This window comes from Idiotropiscis lumnitzeri, chromosome 6 (assembly GCF_059441095.1).
Source record: "Idiotropiscis lumnitzeri isolate Australia: NSW breed Sydney's pygmy pipehorse chromosome 6, RoL_Ilum_1.0, whole genome shotgun sequence".
In the NCBI taxonomy this organism is placed as follows: domain Eukaryota; kingdom Metazoa; phylum Chordata; class Actinopteri; order Syngnathiformes; family Syngnathidae; genus Idiotropiscis; species Idiotropiscis lumnitzeri.
Genome location: NC_142396.1, coordinates 6,702,033 through 6,717,521, shown reverse-complemented (window position 1 = coordinate 6,717,521; position 15,489 = coordinate 6,702,033). Strand labels below are relative to the sequence as shown.

Below are 15,489 nucleotides of genomic sequence, written 5' to 3'. Positions count from 1 at the left end.
TGTTGATTATACACGGTTAGGCTGTGCTCAGCCCAAGTGAATAGGCTTAAACTAATCCTGTCAGAGACTCCCCTGAAGAAATTGTTACAAATGAGTCAAATATTAAACCCTTTTAAGACAAAGGAGCCTTTTAGAGGTGGAACATGCTCACATTGGACAAAGAAATATTTTTGTTGAGGGTAAATCCGGAGCTTTGTTTTTCTTAGCATGCATACATACCCGTTTTCTTTCGGAACGAAAGGAATATGTTTCAAATCATCTGGTGTCACGCGTTGATTGGGTGGCTGCTTTGATTAATCACTTAATGTCCTTTATTTTAGATTTGAGGTCGCGTTCAGATCAATTGCACATGAGTTCTTCTCATAGGCAGCTAATATGCACAAAAAAATATATAATAATTTGCGTCAGAGCTTGCAGAAAGTCCGCTGGCTCAGGCTCCCACTCATCAGTGACCTCAGTGAGGATTAAGTGCTACAGAAAACGAATGGACGGGTAGATGGTATGTTTGGGTGTGTGTCGGAGAGAAAACAATGTTCTAATTTTGGTCTTGAGCCGAAAAGGTCTGGGCAATCTGCCATGCACAAAAAGTTTTTATCAAGCTTTTTTTTCCCTCTGCACATTGACCCTCCTGTTTTTGTTTCTTGGCAACAATGTTCATAGGTCAGGGTGACTCTATTTTCGTGAAGAAATGTAAAACAATTCATATTCTATTTTTGAATTATTTCATTCAAAGGAAAGGAAAAGTGAGGTGTTCAAATGGGTATATTTGCAACATAACGCAAGTGTTAAGGTTGTTGTGTACTTTATTTGTGTGCACGTGTATAATGTGAAAATGCATACAGCACAGAAGTGATTGAAATTGAAGTCGCTGTAGTCAACGGCTTTAATTTTTTTGCACAGCCTGACATTGATACTTAGCACACCCAACCCCCTTTTACCACCTAAAAATCCAAGCATTTCTATCTGTTTCACTTCTCGGTTTGGAAAGACTCCCCGATCTAAATCATTTCCGTGATCCAAATCCACATTTTCCATCTGTCTCCTCCCCCGTCAACTCCCTCGAGCCCCGTTGTAGTAGCAGGAATCGGCCGCGGGTAGGCGCTGTTGCCCAACACTCACACCCCGCGCTCGCTTCTTCTCTCTCGGCCTCTCTCTCTTCTCCCTCTCCCCGTCAACTTAGCCCTGCCTGCCTCTCTGCCTCAGCCAACCCGGGCTGTGCCGAGCTGCTCCCTGCGGGATCAGAGCGCTCCCCCGCCGGGACCCTTCTCTCACATCCCCCTGCTGGGACGCGGCTACATTTCCAGCCAAGCACTGCCTGCCTTGGCTTTATTATGTGTGTCTGCGCCGCAGCCCCGCCAGCAGAGGCAGGCAGAGGAGGAGGAGGAGGGAGACTGGTAGCCAGAGTCAGGACAAAGAAAAAGCAGGGAGACAGAGGCTAGCGAATATCTGGCTCTTATTAACACCACAGGGCACAGTGCTTTGGGAAATAATAACACGTTTCGTAGTTAAAATTCCTCACGCTCGGGGGGGTGAAGGGAGATGCGCCATGTCCGTGCCACCCGAGCACCTCTAGCAAAGGGACGGAGCCCGCGCGACGCTTGCACGGAGGGCAAAGACGAACTCCACTAAAAAAAAAACTGACAGACAGTGATCGTTACTTTGTAAAGGTGGCCGCTTCCCTTCGCCGACGTTAATGCAATCTGAGCTCGTCGCTTCTCATCACCCGGACCTTCTCATTTCGCGATAGCGGACATTTCCGGACTCACTTTGACGGTATTTCCGAGTGTCGCGTTTAAGCAGAAGTTGTTTATTCTACAGGTTGCTTCTTCCTCCTACGCCCCCACGCTCGGTGTTCCTGACTCCACGCGTTTCGGGACCCACGCGTTGTATATTTTTGCCCTTTTTTTGTTTTGTTTTTCCTCTCACGCCAACGCCAACTCGAGCGAGCGGAGGTGCCGCATTGCAACAGGCGAAGAAGCCGCCGCCGAGTGGAGGAGGGCGGTTGAACCTCGACTGTGCCCGCCTGCATGGTGCACTGAAAACACGGAACGGAGCAAAAAAAAAAAAAAAAGAGAAGAAAACCACAAAAAAAACAACAACAACAGTCGATTTAAACCCTCAGCAGAGATGTCCAGACGAAAGCAGGCCAAACCGCGCTCCGTCAAAGGTAAGAAAAAAAAAACGCATCTTGTACTTTCTGTTTCAAAGTCAGTGCGGCCAGAACCAACGCTGAGATTTCGCTTGCCACTTGACTTTAAATTCAAGCTCAGGTTAAAACGTGTCGCCCACCTTGCATTAAAAGACCGAAAAGTGCACCGATCACTCTCGATGGTTTTGTCGATAGAGGATGGTGCACTTTTGGATGACATCTTCTAATTGGCCAGCCAGCTCTTCTAATCTGCTCTGTTGGAGTGTGTTTTGCTCGATGGACCTTCCTTGACCCCTGCATATCCACCAGACTTCACGCATGCTGTCACGCTTTGTTGTTTTGCATCATTTGGTGCCTCAGATGTGCTAAATAAGTCTTGACGCCTCTCACCTAACATCGAAAGAATGTCACTTTTCATCATTCTTTTGCTACTTTTACATTTGCACTTCCCACGCTTTCGTGATGCCCTCCGTGGCTGTGGTTATTTTTTTTCCATAAAGTTCAAAACAAATAATGATTTAAGTATTTTTTTTTTTTTATCGCAGAAATGTTGAGTCAGATGAAGAGTCCCACTTAGTGTGATTGCAGCAAGCCAGTATTCATTGTCGTGCATGGGTGAGTGGGCATCATGCATGAGGGCATGCGGTGGCCTTGGTCTCCATGTTTCCTTTATGGGACCCAGATGGGCAACGGGATGGGCTGACCATGTGGTCAACACCCCCCACCCCCCTCCCCCATTTCCTTCCCCGTATAGACTGTCCCACTCGGACTGTCTAGGAAGCCACTAGACCTGACAGTAATTCAAACTGGCCGGTTAGTTTGACAGAGCTGTACGATCCAAGCGAGGACGTTCATCTTGTTTTGTGAAATTCACACAACAAACACTGGTGTTGTCATGCGTATTATGGGATGTTTGTGCAGGAATTAAATGGCTGATTTTAGAACGTTATTGCATGAGGCCGGTTGATGTCACGCTTTCACCTTGGCAACTGGTTCCAGTATTTGACCTCGCCTCTTCCGAAAAAATTATTGCTCGAGAAACATTATTAAGCTACCTTTAACCAGCATAATATCAAATTGGGGGGACACTTTAAAAAGTTGACTAAATTGCACTTTTTTTTTGTTTTTTTTTGTGCATTTATGTCCTTTGCGAAGACATAAAGCAAAGTTTTCTCGTGCATCCGTATGCAACGGATCAGTGATCGTTCCAGTTCATTTGTCAGTTGTGTGAGTTGTTTATCAAGCTTGACAAATTGAATATTTGATGTGCTCAACAAGTGGTGAAGTGTTTGGATTGGTGTACTTGTGGTTAGGAGTTGGACATGGAAAAAAAACTCAATTACCGCTGCAGATTTTCTCACTTTTGATGAATAGTGATCTAAGGTGTGAGATAGTTTAAACCGGCGGTTCTCAAACATTTCACAAGTCGTGCTTTAAAAAAAAAAACACTTAGCCTGCCACGTGCCACATAATTGCTAGTGTTTGATATTATTGTAATCCAGTGAAACTTCTGGACTGTTTGATCAGCAACACTGAGCTTTAATAAAGGAATGCTAAAAAAAAACTGTGCTTTTATGATAACATTTAAATGCATTGGACAAAAAGTCAAAACAAATCCTGAATAAATGTTTAAAAACAAAACTTAAATATTCAATGAAAATTTATTAGAGCTAAAAATTTAAACTGTAAATGCATTTTTGCATCTCCCTTCATTTTCTTTGCATCGGTTAATAAGATATGTTATGTTTGGATGTTTGTCTTGTTTTAAAAGTATTTTAGTTTCATGAGGTGATCGAGGACACCCACATACCTCTCGTAGGACACTTGCCACACTTTGAGAATCACTGATCTAAAACATGAGCTTAATCTAACCTGGAGAAAATAATCATCAAACAAACAAAAAATAATAATTCCATTGCCACTTAATGAACTGTATGAACGCCGCATCGCACTTGTAAATTGGCATGTTCACTTACTGTCCCACACGTTTTTTTGTAAATTTTCTGAAAATCAGGCAAAAAATAATACGGTTTTTCATTTGGATTTTTTTTTTTAAATAATAGTAACTTGTAACCAACATGGTTGGTTGATGCCGTTATGCAGAAGAAGATTCCCCGGGTAGCCGACAAACCAAAAGTTAAAGGCGACTGATTTACTCCAATTGGATTTTTTTCTTTTTTTTTTTTCAATTCATTTTCCATAGGCGACAAAAAAAACAAACTCTCGGTGCGTTCGACTAGCGTGTAAGCAGTCATTCCAATTTAGTCACAATGTTCTGGCACCATTCCATCTTTCATATTCAAACATGAAGTCTCTCCTCCTTTCCAACCAGCGTCATTTTTTTGATGCATATCTATGTACAAATCATTCGCTGCGGACCGTTGTCGTTGTCCACCATGGCTTTTGTTCCTTCCCCTCCAATCATGTGTGTGTTTCTGTTTGGGAGCTCTGCATTCTCATGTTGTTGTTTGCCTGCATACCAGACATGGCTGTGTCATGAATGCAGTGGGATAACTAGCTTAGCTTCAGTCAGGCAGCTCGGTGAAGCAAAGCCAAGGACCACCACCACCACCACCAGCAGCCGCCGCCGCAGCGGCACCACCTAAGGTGACGCAGGCCTTGTCGGCTAGCTTGCATAAGCCGATGTGTAGTCATGCGTCACATGTGTGTGTGTACATGCCTTTTGCTATCTCCCCTTCACACCTTGCCCGACTGACAGCATGACGAGACCTGACATTGGGGGATGTGGAGGGAGATTGAGTTGGAGGGGAACACGAGGGGTGAAGGGTAAAAAGAGGGGGAGAGAGGTGTTTGGGGGTGGGCAACACTTGCACGGAGCAGGTGAGTGGGCAGGCGGGAGGGAGCGCCGGTAGTCAGAGCGAGGTGAGCATCGCCAGGGGATTATCGGCGTTTTCATGTTCTCCTGTCTTTCACCTGCTCACCCGACTCTGACTCGCTGGGCTGCCTCGCTGAGACAAAACAATGTGAGAGAAACACACAAGTCCCATCTCATCCATCTCCCGCTTTATTTTCCTACGGACTTGGTTGTAGTGCTGGGCGAGAGCATGAAATCGCATTTTCAAGTGAGGAAATCGCGATCTCCCGGGTCATACTGTGATTTTTACAATCTGACTTGACTGCTGCTACTTTTACTTTACGGCTGTTTATATTTACCAACCAAAATGTGTGGCAACGGGTTGTGGGTAATATGTGTGGCAATTATGCGGATTGTTGATTAATCGTGTTTTCAATCGTGTATTTGAGGCAAAATAGAGTGCAGCAGTTGGCAGCGTTGATTCCTTTCAAATAGTTGTAGTAATTTAAAGAAGAGCGACATGAGCGCTACACGGGAGGTTGAGTTGCACCCACAAAACACTTTCATTGAAATAAAAGTTCAGAAAAATTCAGTTTCTCTCATCCCTTTTCAAAACAATAACAAAAAAAATCGATTAATTTTCTACTTAGTCAATCAAAGATATCCCGAGATGATTCATTCTGGGCCAACTAGAATGTTGCCTAAATGTGTTGCTTCCAGGAATGTAACGATTAATCGAAAATCGGTTTAAAATGGACAATCTGCTTAAAATATGCATCATTATTTTTTTACAAACTAATTAATCTGGAGAATTTGATCCCAAAATGTTTTGTAAGGATTAAAGTCAAATGTATTGCCTATTTATTTATTTCCATGTTCATTTCTGGTACTTAGAAAACATTGATAAGACCAAAATGTTGTTAAAAAGTCAAAATGATTCATTCATTTTCAAGTTTTTTTTTTTTTTGTAAAGTTACAAAAACGTCTTTATGACAAGGACAAAATGCGGACGTTAAAATAAAAATAAAAAATCAGTTATAAAATTCGTTATTAATTTGGGAAAAAATTGAGCTGAATCGAAATCGGGAACTGAAAATCAAATCTGGGCTTGAGTGACTCGTCCCATGCCTATTTGCTTCTGAAACTGGATGTAACAAAAAAAAAAAAAAAAAATATATATTTCTGCTTTGCAGATAATCCATCAATCTTTAAATCTTTGATTGCCTACAAGTGAAAATTGTCTTTTTGGCAAATTTAAATCCGTCACATATTGCCCTCCTTTACAAAACAGCGCCCATAAACCGAATACCCGTACATGTGTCCCGCTAAAAAATAATTCAACCGTAGCGAACCAAAGTCTTTCTATTGCTATCCTTATGTATTTCACCTCTCTTTCGTCTTTACACAGATTAAGTCCGTATTAACAGTAGGGCACCCAACTAATTGCAGTCTGTTAATTGAACATGGACAAATGGTGGTAGAAATGCATGATGGGATAAGAGAAGAGGTGGTGTGAGGAGGAGGTAGTGAGAGAGCGAGCGAGCGCCGCTTCCGTCTTATCAAAATATTATTTCAGTGGATTAATCCCTTTTTAATGTGTGTCTTTAGTGAGGCGCGGCAGCGAAAAACCTCCTCCTCTGTCTGTTCGGCAAACCTCTCTATCCTATCTCTCTCTCTCTCTCTCTCTCTCTCTTCTCGCGCTCTCAGCTCTTAGCCCCTCGAGTCTCTCATGCATTATGTAGTGATGATTATTACTTAATTACACATTAATAAATCCGCTTCATTTGCAGGACATTAAACTGGAGTTGAGCACATATGACAGGGAGACGGAGGGCGGCGGGAGACGGGCGAGGGTGGGGTGAAGCAGGGAGCACTTACCCTTGAGCGTCTGCTGGGTTTGTTGAGATTGTTGTTTATCGTCAGCCGAGCCCAATGAGCATTTTGACCAGGAGAGCGAGAGCAGGGAGAAAGTGAGCGAACGCTTCCGGACTAATGGCATCAATTCCACTCAATCTCCTCCTTTCGGCATTGTCCTACTGTTTACACACACCCCACCCCCTCATTTTCTCCAGCGCTGTGTGCACCGGGTATCATGTAAACAGATTTTGGAGTTGAGTTATTAAGAACTTTTCCTGGACGCTCTTCAAAAAATTCGACGTCTGTTTGCTGTCACCTCGTGGACGCAGGTGTAAGCGATATCATTTGTCACCGTTCGCCCGACTTCGAAAATGAATTAAGATGGCGTGAAATTTAATGACGACGTGTTATCGGAATGTAACAAGAGACTCTGGGGCGGTAATTGTTCATTGCGGCGAGTTAAAGTTATTGTCAATTAAGTGTTGACGACATTAAATGAAGTGGTGCCAAGCTGCCAAAATAAGTAAAAATTAATTGTGGTTGTGAAATGTCATTAAGTGGCAAGTCGGTGTAGGACTTGGCTTGTTATGAGACTCAGCTGACGTGCGTGTCAACATACAGCTTGTGTCACTCTTTTTTTTACAACCTTTGCATCCGACTCTCGGGCCACATCCGGCTTTAGCATTAACGTAGCTTTAACGTCATCTTTTGGTACAGCACAGATTCTCGCTTGCTCTTAAAAACTAAAACTAAAACTCAGCGTCCTTGCACTTGTCACTTTGTATTGTTGAAGGGGCAGTATGGCACAATTTGGGGAAATGAACAATGTATCAAATTCAAAACGACATTGCGATGTTGTAGAAAGTCATTTTCAAATCATGAAGGCTGCAATTGGGAAAACAAAACACGACATCTTATTTATTTGTTAATTATTGTCTGGATAAATTCAATGCTTACGTTGTGGTTGACTGACTTGTGTATACGCTACAATCGTTTGTAGGGATGTCCCGATCCCGATCGCGATCGCCGATCACATGATCAGAAATCACGTCATTTTCAGCTGATGGGAATCTGGGGGGGGAAAGATTGGATTTTTTACATTTGTTCAATTTATTTTTTATTTATTTTTTTATTTGCTACAAGGCATCACAAATAATCCAGAGGTACTCCTATTGTTAAGGGGTCATTTTTGTTTAAAAAAAAAAAAATTCTCCTACATTGTCGACTTATCACATCGAGACTCCGTATCGGCAGTTCCTCAAAATCTGCTGACTCCTAGTTGGACTTATTTATTATTTGGTGAGGTTGTCTGCAAGTCCAAGTGTTTAATAAGCAACTAAAAAATGAGAAATTTTTTTATGATAAATCATATATTACCGCATATATTACCAATTCTTACTAACCTAGGAACTTTTGAATGTTGCCATGAAAACTTGTAGTATATAAAAAAAAAAAAAAACATTCGATGCACTTAACAAACGTACCAAATGTGCGACAATTCATGAATAGCGAATATTTAATTTTATTTTGACTTAACAGTTGCAATCGTGATTTATTTTTTATTTTTTTACCCCGAGATACTTTCAACAATAGCGCGGGCATTGTAGCGCAAAACGACATGGATCCGCTCCTGCGTGAAGTGTTGTATTGGCTTCGAAATAAAGGCTCGTCAAACCATTAAATGGCTTTCTGAAAGCTTTGTTTGGAATTCTATTGACTTTGACGACTCAGCAGGGGATGGATTTGAGTTTTTCTTTTTTTAATGGGACAAAACAAGCTAATATAATTGGTGATTGGTGGAACCCAGCAGCACTTTGCATTGAATGTAATGGGACTCACGTTGAGCTGTACTCAATTAGGACCAAATTATAGCACACTGGAAGGCTCCGAGCGGGAACAGACCTGAGTTGATTTTTTTCTTTTTTTCTTCTCAAACGCATTTTTTGACAGGCCGCTTTCTGAGCGCTACAGGTGTAAATAATAAAATAACGGATGGTGGTATTCCGTTTAGCAGCTTCAGTTTCAATGCCCAGGTGGAGTTCTCGCTGAGTACTTGACACGCTGTCACTTGATGCTGAATTGCAACGAGTCTCAGTTGTTGCTTTTTAGGAACACCTGAGGATTTCCGAGTGTGAAGTTTGAAAAATGTTTTCAGAAAAAAAGAAAAAGTCATTTTGACATTTATTTGATCAACTTTATTCCCCGTTTGCTGTTTTGTCTTAATTAGACACTTTCCCATGCAGCTGTTTTCGGCTGCTCATCCTGCTCACAGTCACAATCTATTGCAGGGTTGGAAAAAAAATCAAAATATCGATTTTCCTTTTCATAGCCGATATCGATTCCTAAAACCATATATCAATACTTTTAATAACGTATTTTCCCCCATAACTTTACATGACTTCGTGAAAGTGACATGGCGGAAGCAGTGAAGTCAGCGCCAACAATCATGAAGGCAGATGTATTTATTTATTCTTAATATCATATGAATATTTTTACTAATGCACCTAGTTACAAAAAAAGTTTGTACTAATTGCAGCATTATATTTTCAAAAAATGCCTTCCATATGAAAGTAAAATTAGTACTGCGTGAAATCCTTAATTGAATCGAAAATCAATCAAAGTGAATCGTGAATCAAAAATCGAGTCGAATCGGGACTTGTGTCTCGAATCGAATAGATTTTGGAAATTTGAATCTACTTGTCAGTCCCAAAATCCTCGTTCCCTCATTGTGGGCGTGTTTGTGAAATATGCTCCAAGCGCACTGCTTCATTCGGATCATTCGGAAACTTAGAACGTTGTTCAAATGTGCCGTTCGGTTATTCTGAGTGCCCCAAAATACGGAAACGCAATGCTTTTGCCAATATGAGGAAAATAAACAGTTGAAGCACGAGCTGCTGGTTATAGGCTGCGTTCGAAATGTATGCGAGCGGAGCCTGCTCGATCCCCGGCAAGCACACGAGATTAACGATTATTTTTTTAAATTTTTGAATGGCTTACCTTAGTACAGAATACCGCGTTGTATTGTAGCCAACGATATAATTGTGTTTGGTGAACGTGCCTTTTGATGCTGCAAATCATTGTTGAACGTGAGAGTTTGTCGCCATGACCTCTTGTTGTTCTTCTTCATCTTAGTCTTTTTCTTTGTGTTTCGAAGGGTGGGAACTGTGTGTTAGGAGTTTGTAAAGGCTTAAAAAATTGGGAAGAATCTGCGAAAAGTGAGGTAACGCTGAAATGAGATTTATTGTTTGGTATCCGTCACTTGAAAGTCCATCCGGTCTTTGATGGATCTGGCCCATTGGCCGCTTGGCGTTTCACGTGCCTAACTTTCATGTCGCTGGCATGGAGTCAGTTCCCACTCAGGCTCCCATTGGAAAATCTCATTTAGATTTACCGACAATTGTGCGTCTGTGCGACTCCAGCCTCTCATCAATCCTAAACAAGTTAGCAAACGGACGGATGGTGATGGGCGAGGGCCGTGTCATCCGATGGGCTCGGTAAGGTTTTTGTCCTGCGGCGTTTGTGTGTGAGTCTATCCGGAACAACGTTTGGATGCCAGCGTTAACTCGTTATCAGCGGCGGACCTGCTGCGGCCGTGTACGAGTGTGTGCGGGGGAAACGGAGCATCACGGGCCAGGACTGTGCCATTGTTGCAGCTTAGCTGACCTTGTTTATCTGCTGCTAACTCACTGGACCTTAACACCCACACCTCCCGAGACCCCGAGCAACCCTCCGTCACACCACCGCACACACCGGCACACAAATACGGCAGAGACGACAAAAATGACACTGGGGTAACTATACGTGCACACACATGCTCTGTTAAATCAAACTTAGCTTGCCATCTGGCCATTGTGCGATTGTAGCAGTTAATGGAATGAAACTTTCGTGCTCCAAAGTTTAATTGCACTTCATCAGCGTACAATTTCTATTGTTGTAGGAGATTTGGAGACGCGCGTGCTTTCAGTTGATCGAGATAATGTTTTCAGACACTTTCCATTTCTCAGTCTTTACTCCCTCCTTCCGTTACTCCAGGTGTGGGCAAACTACGGCCTGGGGGCCACATGCGGCCCGTTATAAATGTTTTAATCCGGCCCGCCGAACTTGAAAATTTTTTTTTTTCTAAATAGTGTGGTTTTTCAAAGACAAATATATTGTTGGAATGTTTTTATTCACTTTCATTTGAAATTAAATGTTTTGTTTTTTTTCTCCAATGAGGTGAGGTCACCAAAACACTCCAAACCATCTGCTCCTGGTCCGGCCCCTCTGTCAAATTTTAGAACCCATTGTGGCCCGCCAATCAAAAAGTTTGCCCACCTCTGCTTACCCGGTTAAAAACAATTCTCCCTCGACTTCTTCCTCAATGATACCTGCAGTACATTAAACATGAGAGGTGGGGGCAATTTCCAACACCCCTCTTCACACGTTCCTGTTTCATGATCGATTCATCGGATTCGCTGCTTTTTGTCTCTGCTACTGCCTCAAAGGTTGACAATTTCTGTTGAACTTTTTATCGCGCTCTTCTATCGCTCTGGCCGCAAAGATCATTTTATGGCGGGCTTTTCATTTCCCACCTCCCCACACGAACAACCCACCAGAACCAGTGTGACACAAACCAGTGTGCATTGTCCCCGAAGTGTGGAGTTAAACAGGACAAGGTGACTATGTCGTGTTCCTTTTTTTTATTGGACACTTTGACCGGCCTTTGTAGCACGCCTCACTTTAGAGCTACCATTGGCGCTTTTAGTGCCGGAGTCTTGAGTTGGTTTTTCTAAGTCCTTTCCATTCACCTTCCAGTCAAAAGGCAAGCGGGCCCCCGCTGTGAGCCACACAATAGAACGAGTGGAGGTGACAGCGAATGAGAGCGTGGAAGCAACAGTGACACCTGATGAAATAAAACAGTGGATAAAAGTGGTGGGAGGAAAAAAAAAGGACTTTTCAATGTTTTCACCTGAGTGCAAGGACATTGTTCTTAGCAGGATTATGAAGTTACTTGTGAAGCACATTTCACACACACTCTATCGGTTAACTTCAGATGCGCCAAAATCGGTACTAGACAATAATCGAGGGTACATTCATAAATAATTGCTGAAATTCTTTGGAGATTCTTCTTAAATGAACTTTTCACAAGTCGCGAGACAACAACAGCGAGATTATTTTATTTGCCAAATTGTGAGCCTAAATTTTGCTCTACTGCTTTTCCCCCATTAGCTGGTCCTAAAAGATCATTTATTAAGTGATGATGTATCATTTCTTTTAGACTTTACAATAAGGCTTCCATTTGCATGACATACTAAGGTCATGTTAAAACAATGTACAGAGACAAAATTCTGAATGTTATATTTTGTGGGGAAAATAATATTGGCCAAAGATTTGAAGTGTTTTTTTTTTAATTGTAATATTATGATAATAAATGTTTTATACCAAAAATAATAACATAGAGAATCTGTAACATTTTTCCCATGTGTAATTTATTGCAATAAACCTATCAGCTAATTATTATAATTTTTATTATTTATTATTATAATAAAGAAAAATCGCAACCACCAATTTAATTAAGGAAAAAAAAAGATTAAACCAATGCAACCAATATTTAAGAACGCTTGATGAAATAAATATGAAGTGGGTGCAATATTTTGAGACTATCATTATATATTAAAGACAAATGAGGCAATTTACTGGACCTATATCATTTAATTTTGGCTAAATATAAATCAATTGGGTACCATATTTACTTAATATTGTGAATTCATTCTTCATATTCTTTTTTCCTGGAATTTTTTAATATATATAAATATATAAAATAATATTTGTACTCTATTTTTGGAGTGGTATCGGTATTTTTTTAAATTGATTGTTTATTATTTGTTACTGTGGGTTCTCAATACCTCTAAATAAGTTTAGATGGCAGTACACATCATCAACTCATGACACCAGATATATTTAATAAGGCAAATTATTAATGGCATCGGCCCATTGCGCCTGATCAAGGATTCTGCACAATAGAAAACTTGCCAAATAGTGAGCCTACCCTCTTAGCTGTTTTTCGTTCTTCATCGCCCATATATTCTGTCTTTATTTGACCTAGTTATGCACTGTTCAGTGGTACCTGTCGTGTATATTTTCCTGGTTAATCCCAATAAAATCTCGAGAAGTGAGCTAATCTCCCCGCCAGCTCTGCAAAATGACACAAAACGCTTTATTTGTCCTTTCCTCTCCATCTGGTTCTGTGTGTGTGTTTCTCTGCCGCTCTCCTCCTAATCAAGTTTGTATCAAGCTAAATAATGCCTAAGCGTGAAATTGGTGTCTTCAGTCAGGAAGCGCTCCCCAGCTTGTACTACATGAGAAGGCAATTATGAAGCCCTCCCCCTCCCCCCCCTCCTCCTCCTCCAGCCTCCAGCTTGTTCTCCCTTTCTTCTTTGCATGTGATTCATTTCTTGCTCTTTCTCACCAGTCTGTGGGCATGTTTGCTCTAAGTCCTACCAATGTTGAATTTGGTACCGTGTCGGTACCCGGCCGAGTGGAAGCTTCCGGGGGGAGCTTGAAGTTATTTCTCCAGTTATTTCTGGAGTGCCTCCCCAGAGCCGAGGTACTCTAGAGCAATGTTTCCCTCTCTTCCTTCTGACCACTCTTTGGTCCTCCATTTTTTTTTTTTTTTTAATCTTTTCCTCCGTTTCTCACTCACTCACAAACACACACGGTTTTATCCAAAGTAGGGATGCCAAGTGTTAGGCGGCAAAAAGACATGAGCGCTCGTTCCCCCCCTTCTTGTCGCGCCGTCTTCTACAACAGACTTCAATGTGCAACATCTCTGACAGCAAAACAAAACAACAAATGTCAGATCAGAGAGGATCTTTAATCTCACGCTGTGTTGTTTGGCCCCGAACATCAACTCTGTTGTTGTGTGTGATGCTTCCTTTGTGCTCCTGTATTTTCCCCGTTTATGTGTCTTCCTGCAAAATGACACATTTGTTTTGATCACGTTTGTAATTCTGAAGTAAACAACATAGAAGGCAGGTCACATATCTTTATTTTTTTTAATTTTTTTTTTCCCGCCAATGATGGTGACTTCTGGGATGTTTGTGTCAAAACCGAGGGTGAGGGATGTGATTCAGCGTATGTTCGGCAATGTTGGAGAGAGGTCGCATAGCAACTCAGCTGCATAGCTCAGCATGACGTTAAACCACAATGACCTCATGTACAGTAAGAATCCAACAGAACAAGGCACAAAAGGAAAAAGCGGCAAGATTTTAGAATAAGAAAGGATAAGAACAGAGAGAAGCGGGAAAACGGAAAAAAAAAAAATAGGGATGGTGCAATGAAGCTTGTCCGTCAGGCTTTGTGGTGATGTCGCTTCGCTTCCATCCGCCTAAGCCCTCTGCACACTTTGTCCCTTTTGCACACACACAGTCACAAACAAAAGCACACAAACACAAACAGTCCCAAACCTCAAACTGGTCTGGCGCTCTGGATGTGCATGCGTGGTTTTTGTATTTTAAGGCTTTTTTTGTTCCAACTGCAGGCAGACACAGAGAACGGTTTTAGTGCTGATAAAAGTATTTGGTTAATCAGCTTCTGGCCCCTGTCCCCCGACTCGCGGGCCTTGCGTGTGCATGTGTGTTTGACACAGGCAGTTGAAGTTGGGGAGGCTCCCGGGGGTCGCGAGCTGGGGATAAAGATTGGCATCAATTCTCTGCCAATAGTGTCATAAAGTCGTTCCGGGGGGGTTGGACTGGAAGGGCAGCCAATGAGAGGGTCCGCGTGAAGCGGCAGGTTGGGGAGGGGGAGGTGCGGAGCAGGAAGTAGGTTGGAGAGAGGAGGCAGCACGTCTCACAATTGAGCGAAGGGAGGAAAGTGTCTGGGATGAGGCAGTCAGAAAAGATCGAGACACAGAAAGAGTGAGAGAGCGAGGGAGTCGGATGACAATTACCCTCTTGACTTCTGTCCAGCACCAGTTGTCAATCACCTGCCTCTCCTGGGGAAAAAGCATCTTATCATTGGCTGCGCTGACCCACATTCCGCCCCTCTGGGCCTCCTGGCCGGTGCGTGATTGGCCGCTGTGACCCGTTCATCAAGCAGATCTGGGAACGGCAAAGACTTGCGCTGCCTTGAGAATAAGTGGCCCTGATACGGTGTGTGTGGGAGTGTGCGCACACGCGTGGTATTTTTTTTGGAAGGAGAAAAAAAAAAAAAGAGACAAAAGATTTTCTTGTTAAGGATGTAACTGCAGTCGTGGGGCAAAGATGAGGGATCGGGAGGGAATGCTGAGGGATGTGTGCAAGACGTGAGGTAATGGTATAAAAATTGGATGATGGATTAAGACGGAGCATGACAGCAAGAAGTGGTCAGGGAACACCAATGAGTGGCGAGAGTCGAGACGACAGTGGCGGCCGAGTAAGTGCGGGCGCAAGATGGCGAACGAGGGCGGGAGGGGACAACAGAGCATTGGAGGGCTGAACAATTAATCGAATTCATCATAAGACTTCGGGTACGTGGTGGCCATTAAATGTCAGACCCTGTTTATGTGTCATCAATTTGTTTATTTTTTTAAAAATTGTAATTCAGATTAATTAATGGCTTGTGTTTGTTAAATAACACCCCGGGAAGAAGATAAATAAATAAATAGTTGCATATAAATCGCGATTGCAGTTTGATTTTTTTTTTTTTTAAC

At 42.4% G+C, this 15,489-nt stretch overlaps 1 protein-coding gene across 5 annotated transcripts in view; it reads left to right on the top strand.

Moving 5' to 3' along the window:
* Positions 1-1,148: 1,148 nt before the first annotated feature.
* The window catches only part of znf423 (zinc finger protein 423), a 121,927-nt gene continuing 107,586 nt past the window's right edge, over positions 1,149-15,489 (top strand). For 2 of the 5 annotated variants that reach the window (XM_088298304.1, XM_088298303.1), the window contains exon 1: positions 1,149-2,167. In XM_088298304.1, the coding sequence (XP_088154430.1) occupies positions 2,128-2,167 (40 nt within the window). In that variant the 5' untranslated portion in view covers positions 1,149-2,127. The remainder of the gene's footprint in view (positions 2,168-15,489) is intronic. The other 3 variants (XM_088298306.1, XM_088298305.1, XM_088298307.1) reach the window with 2 other exon arrangements.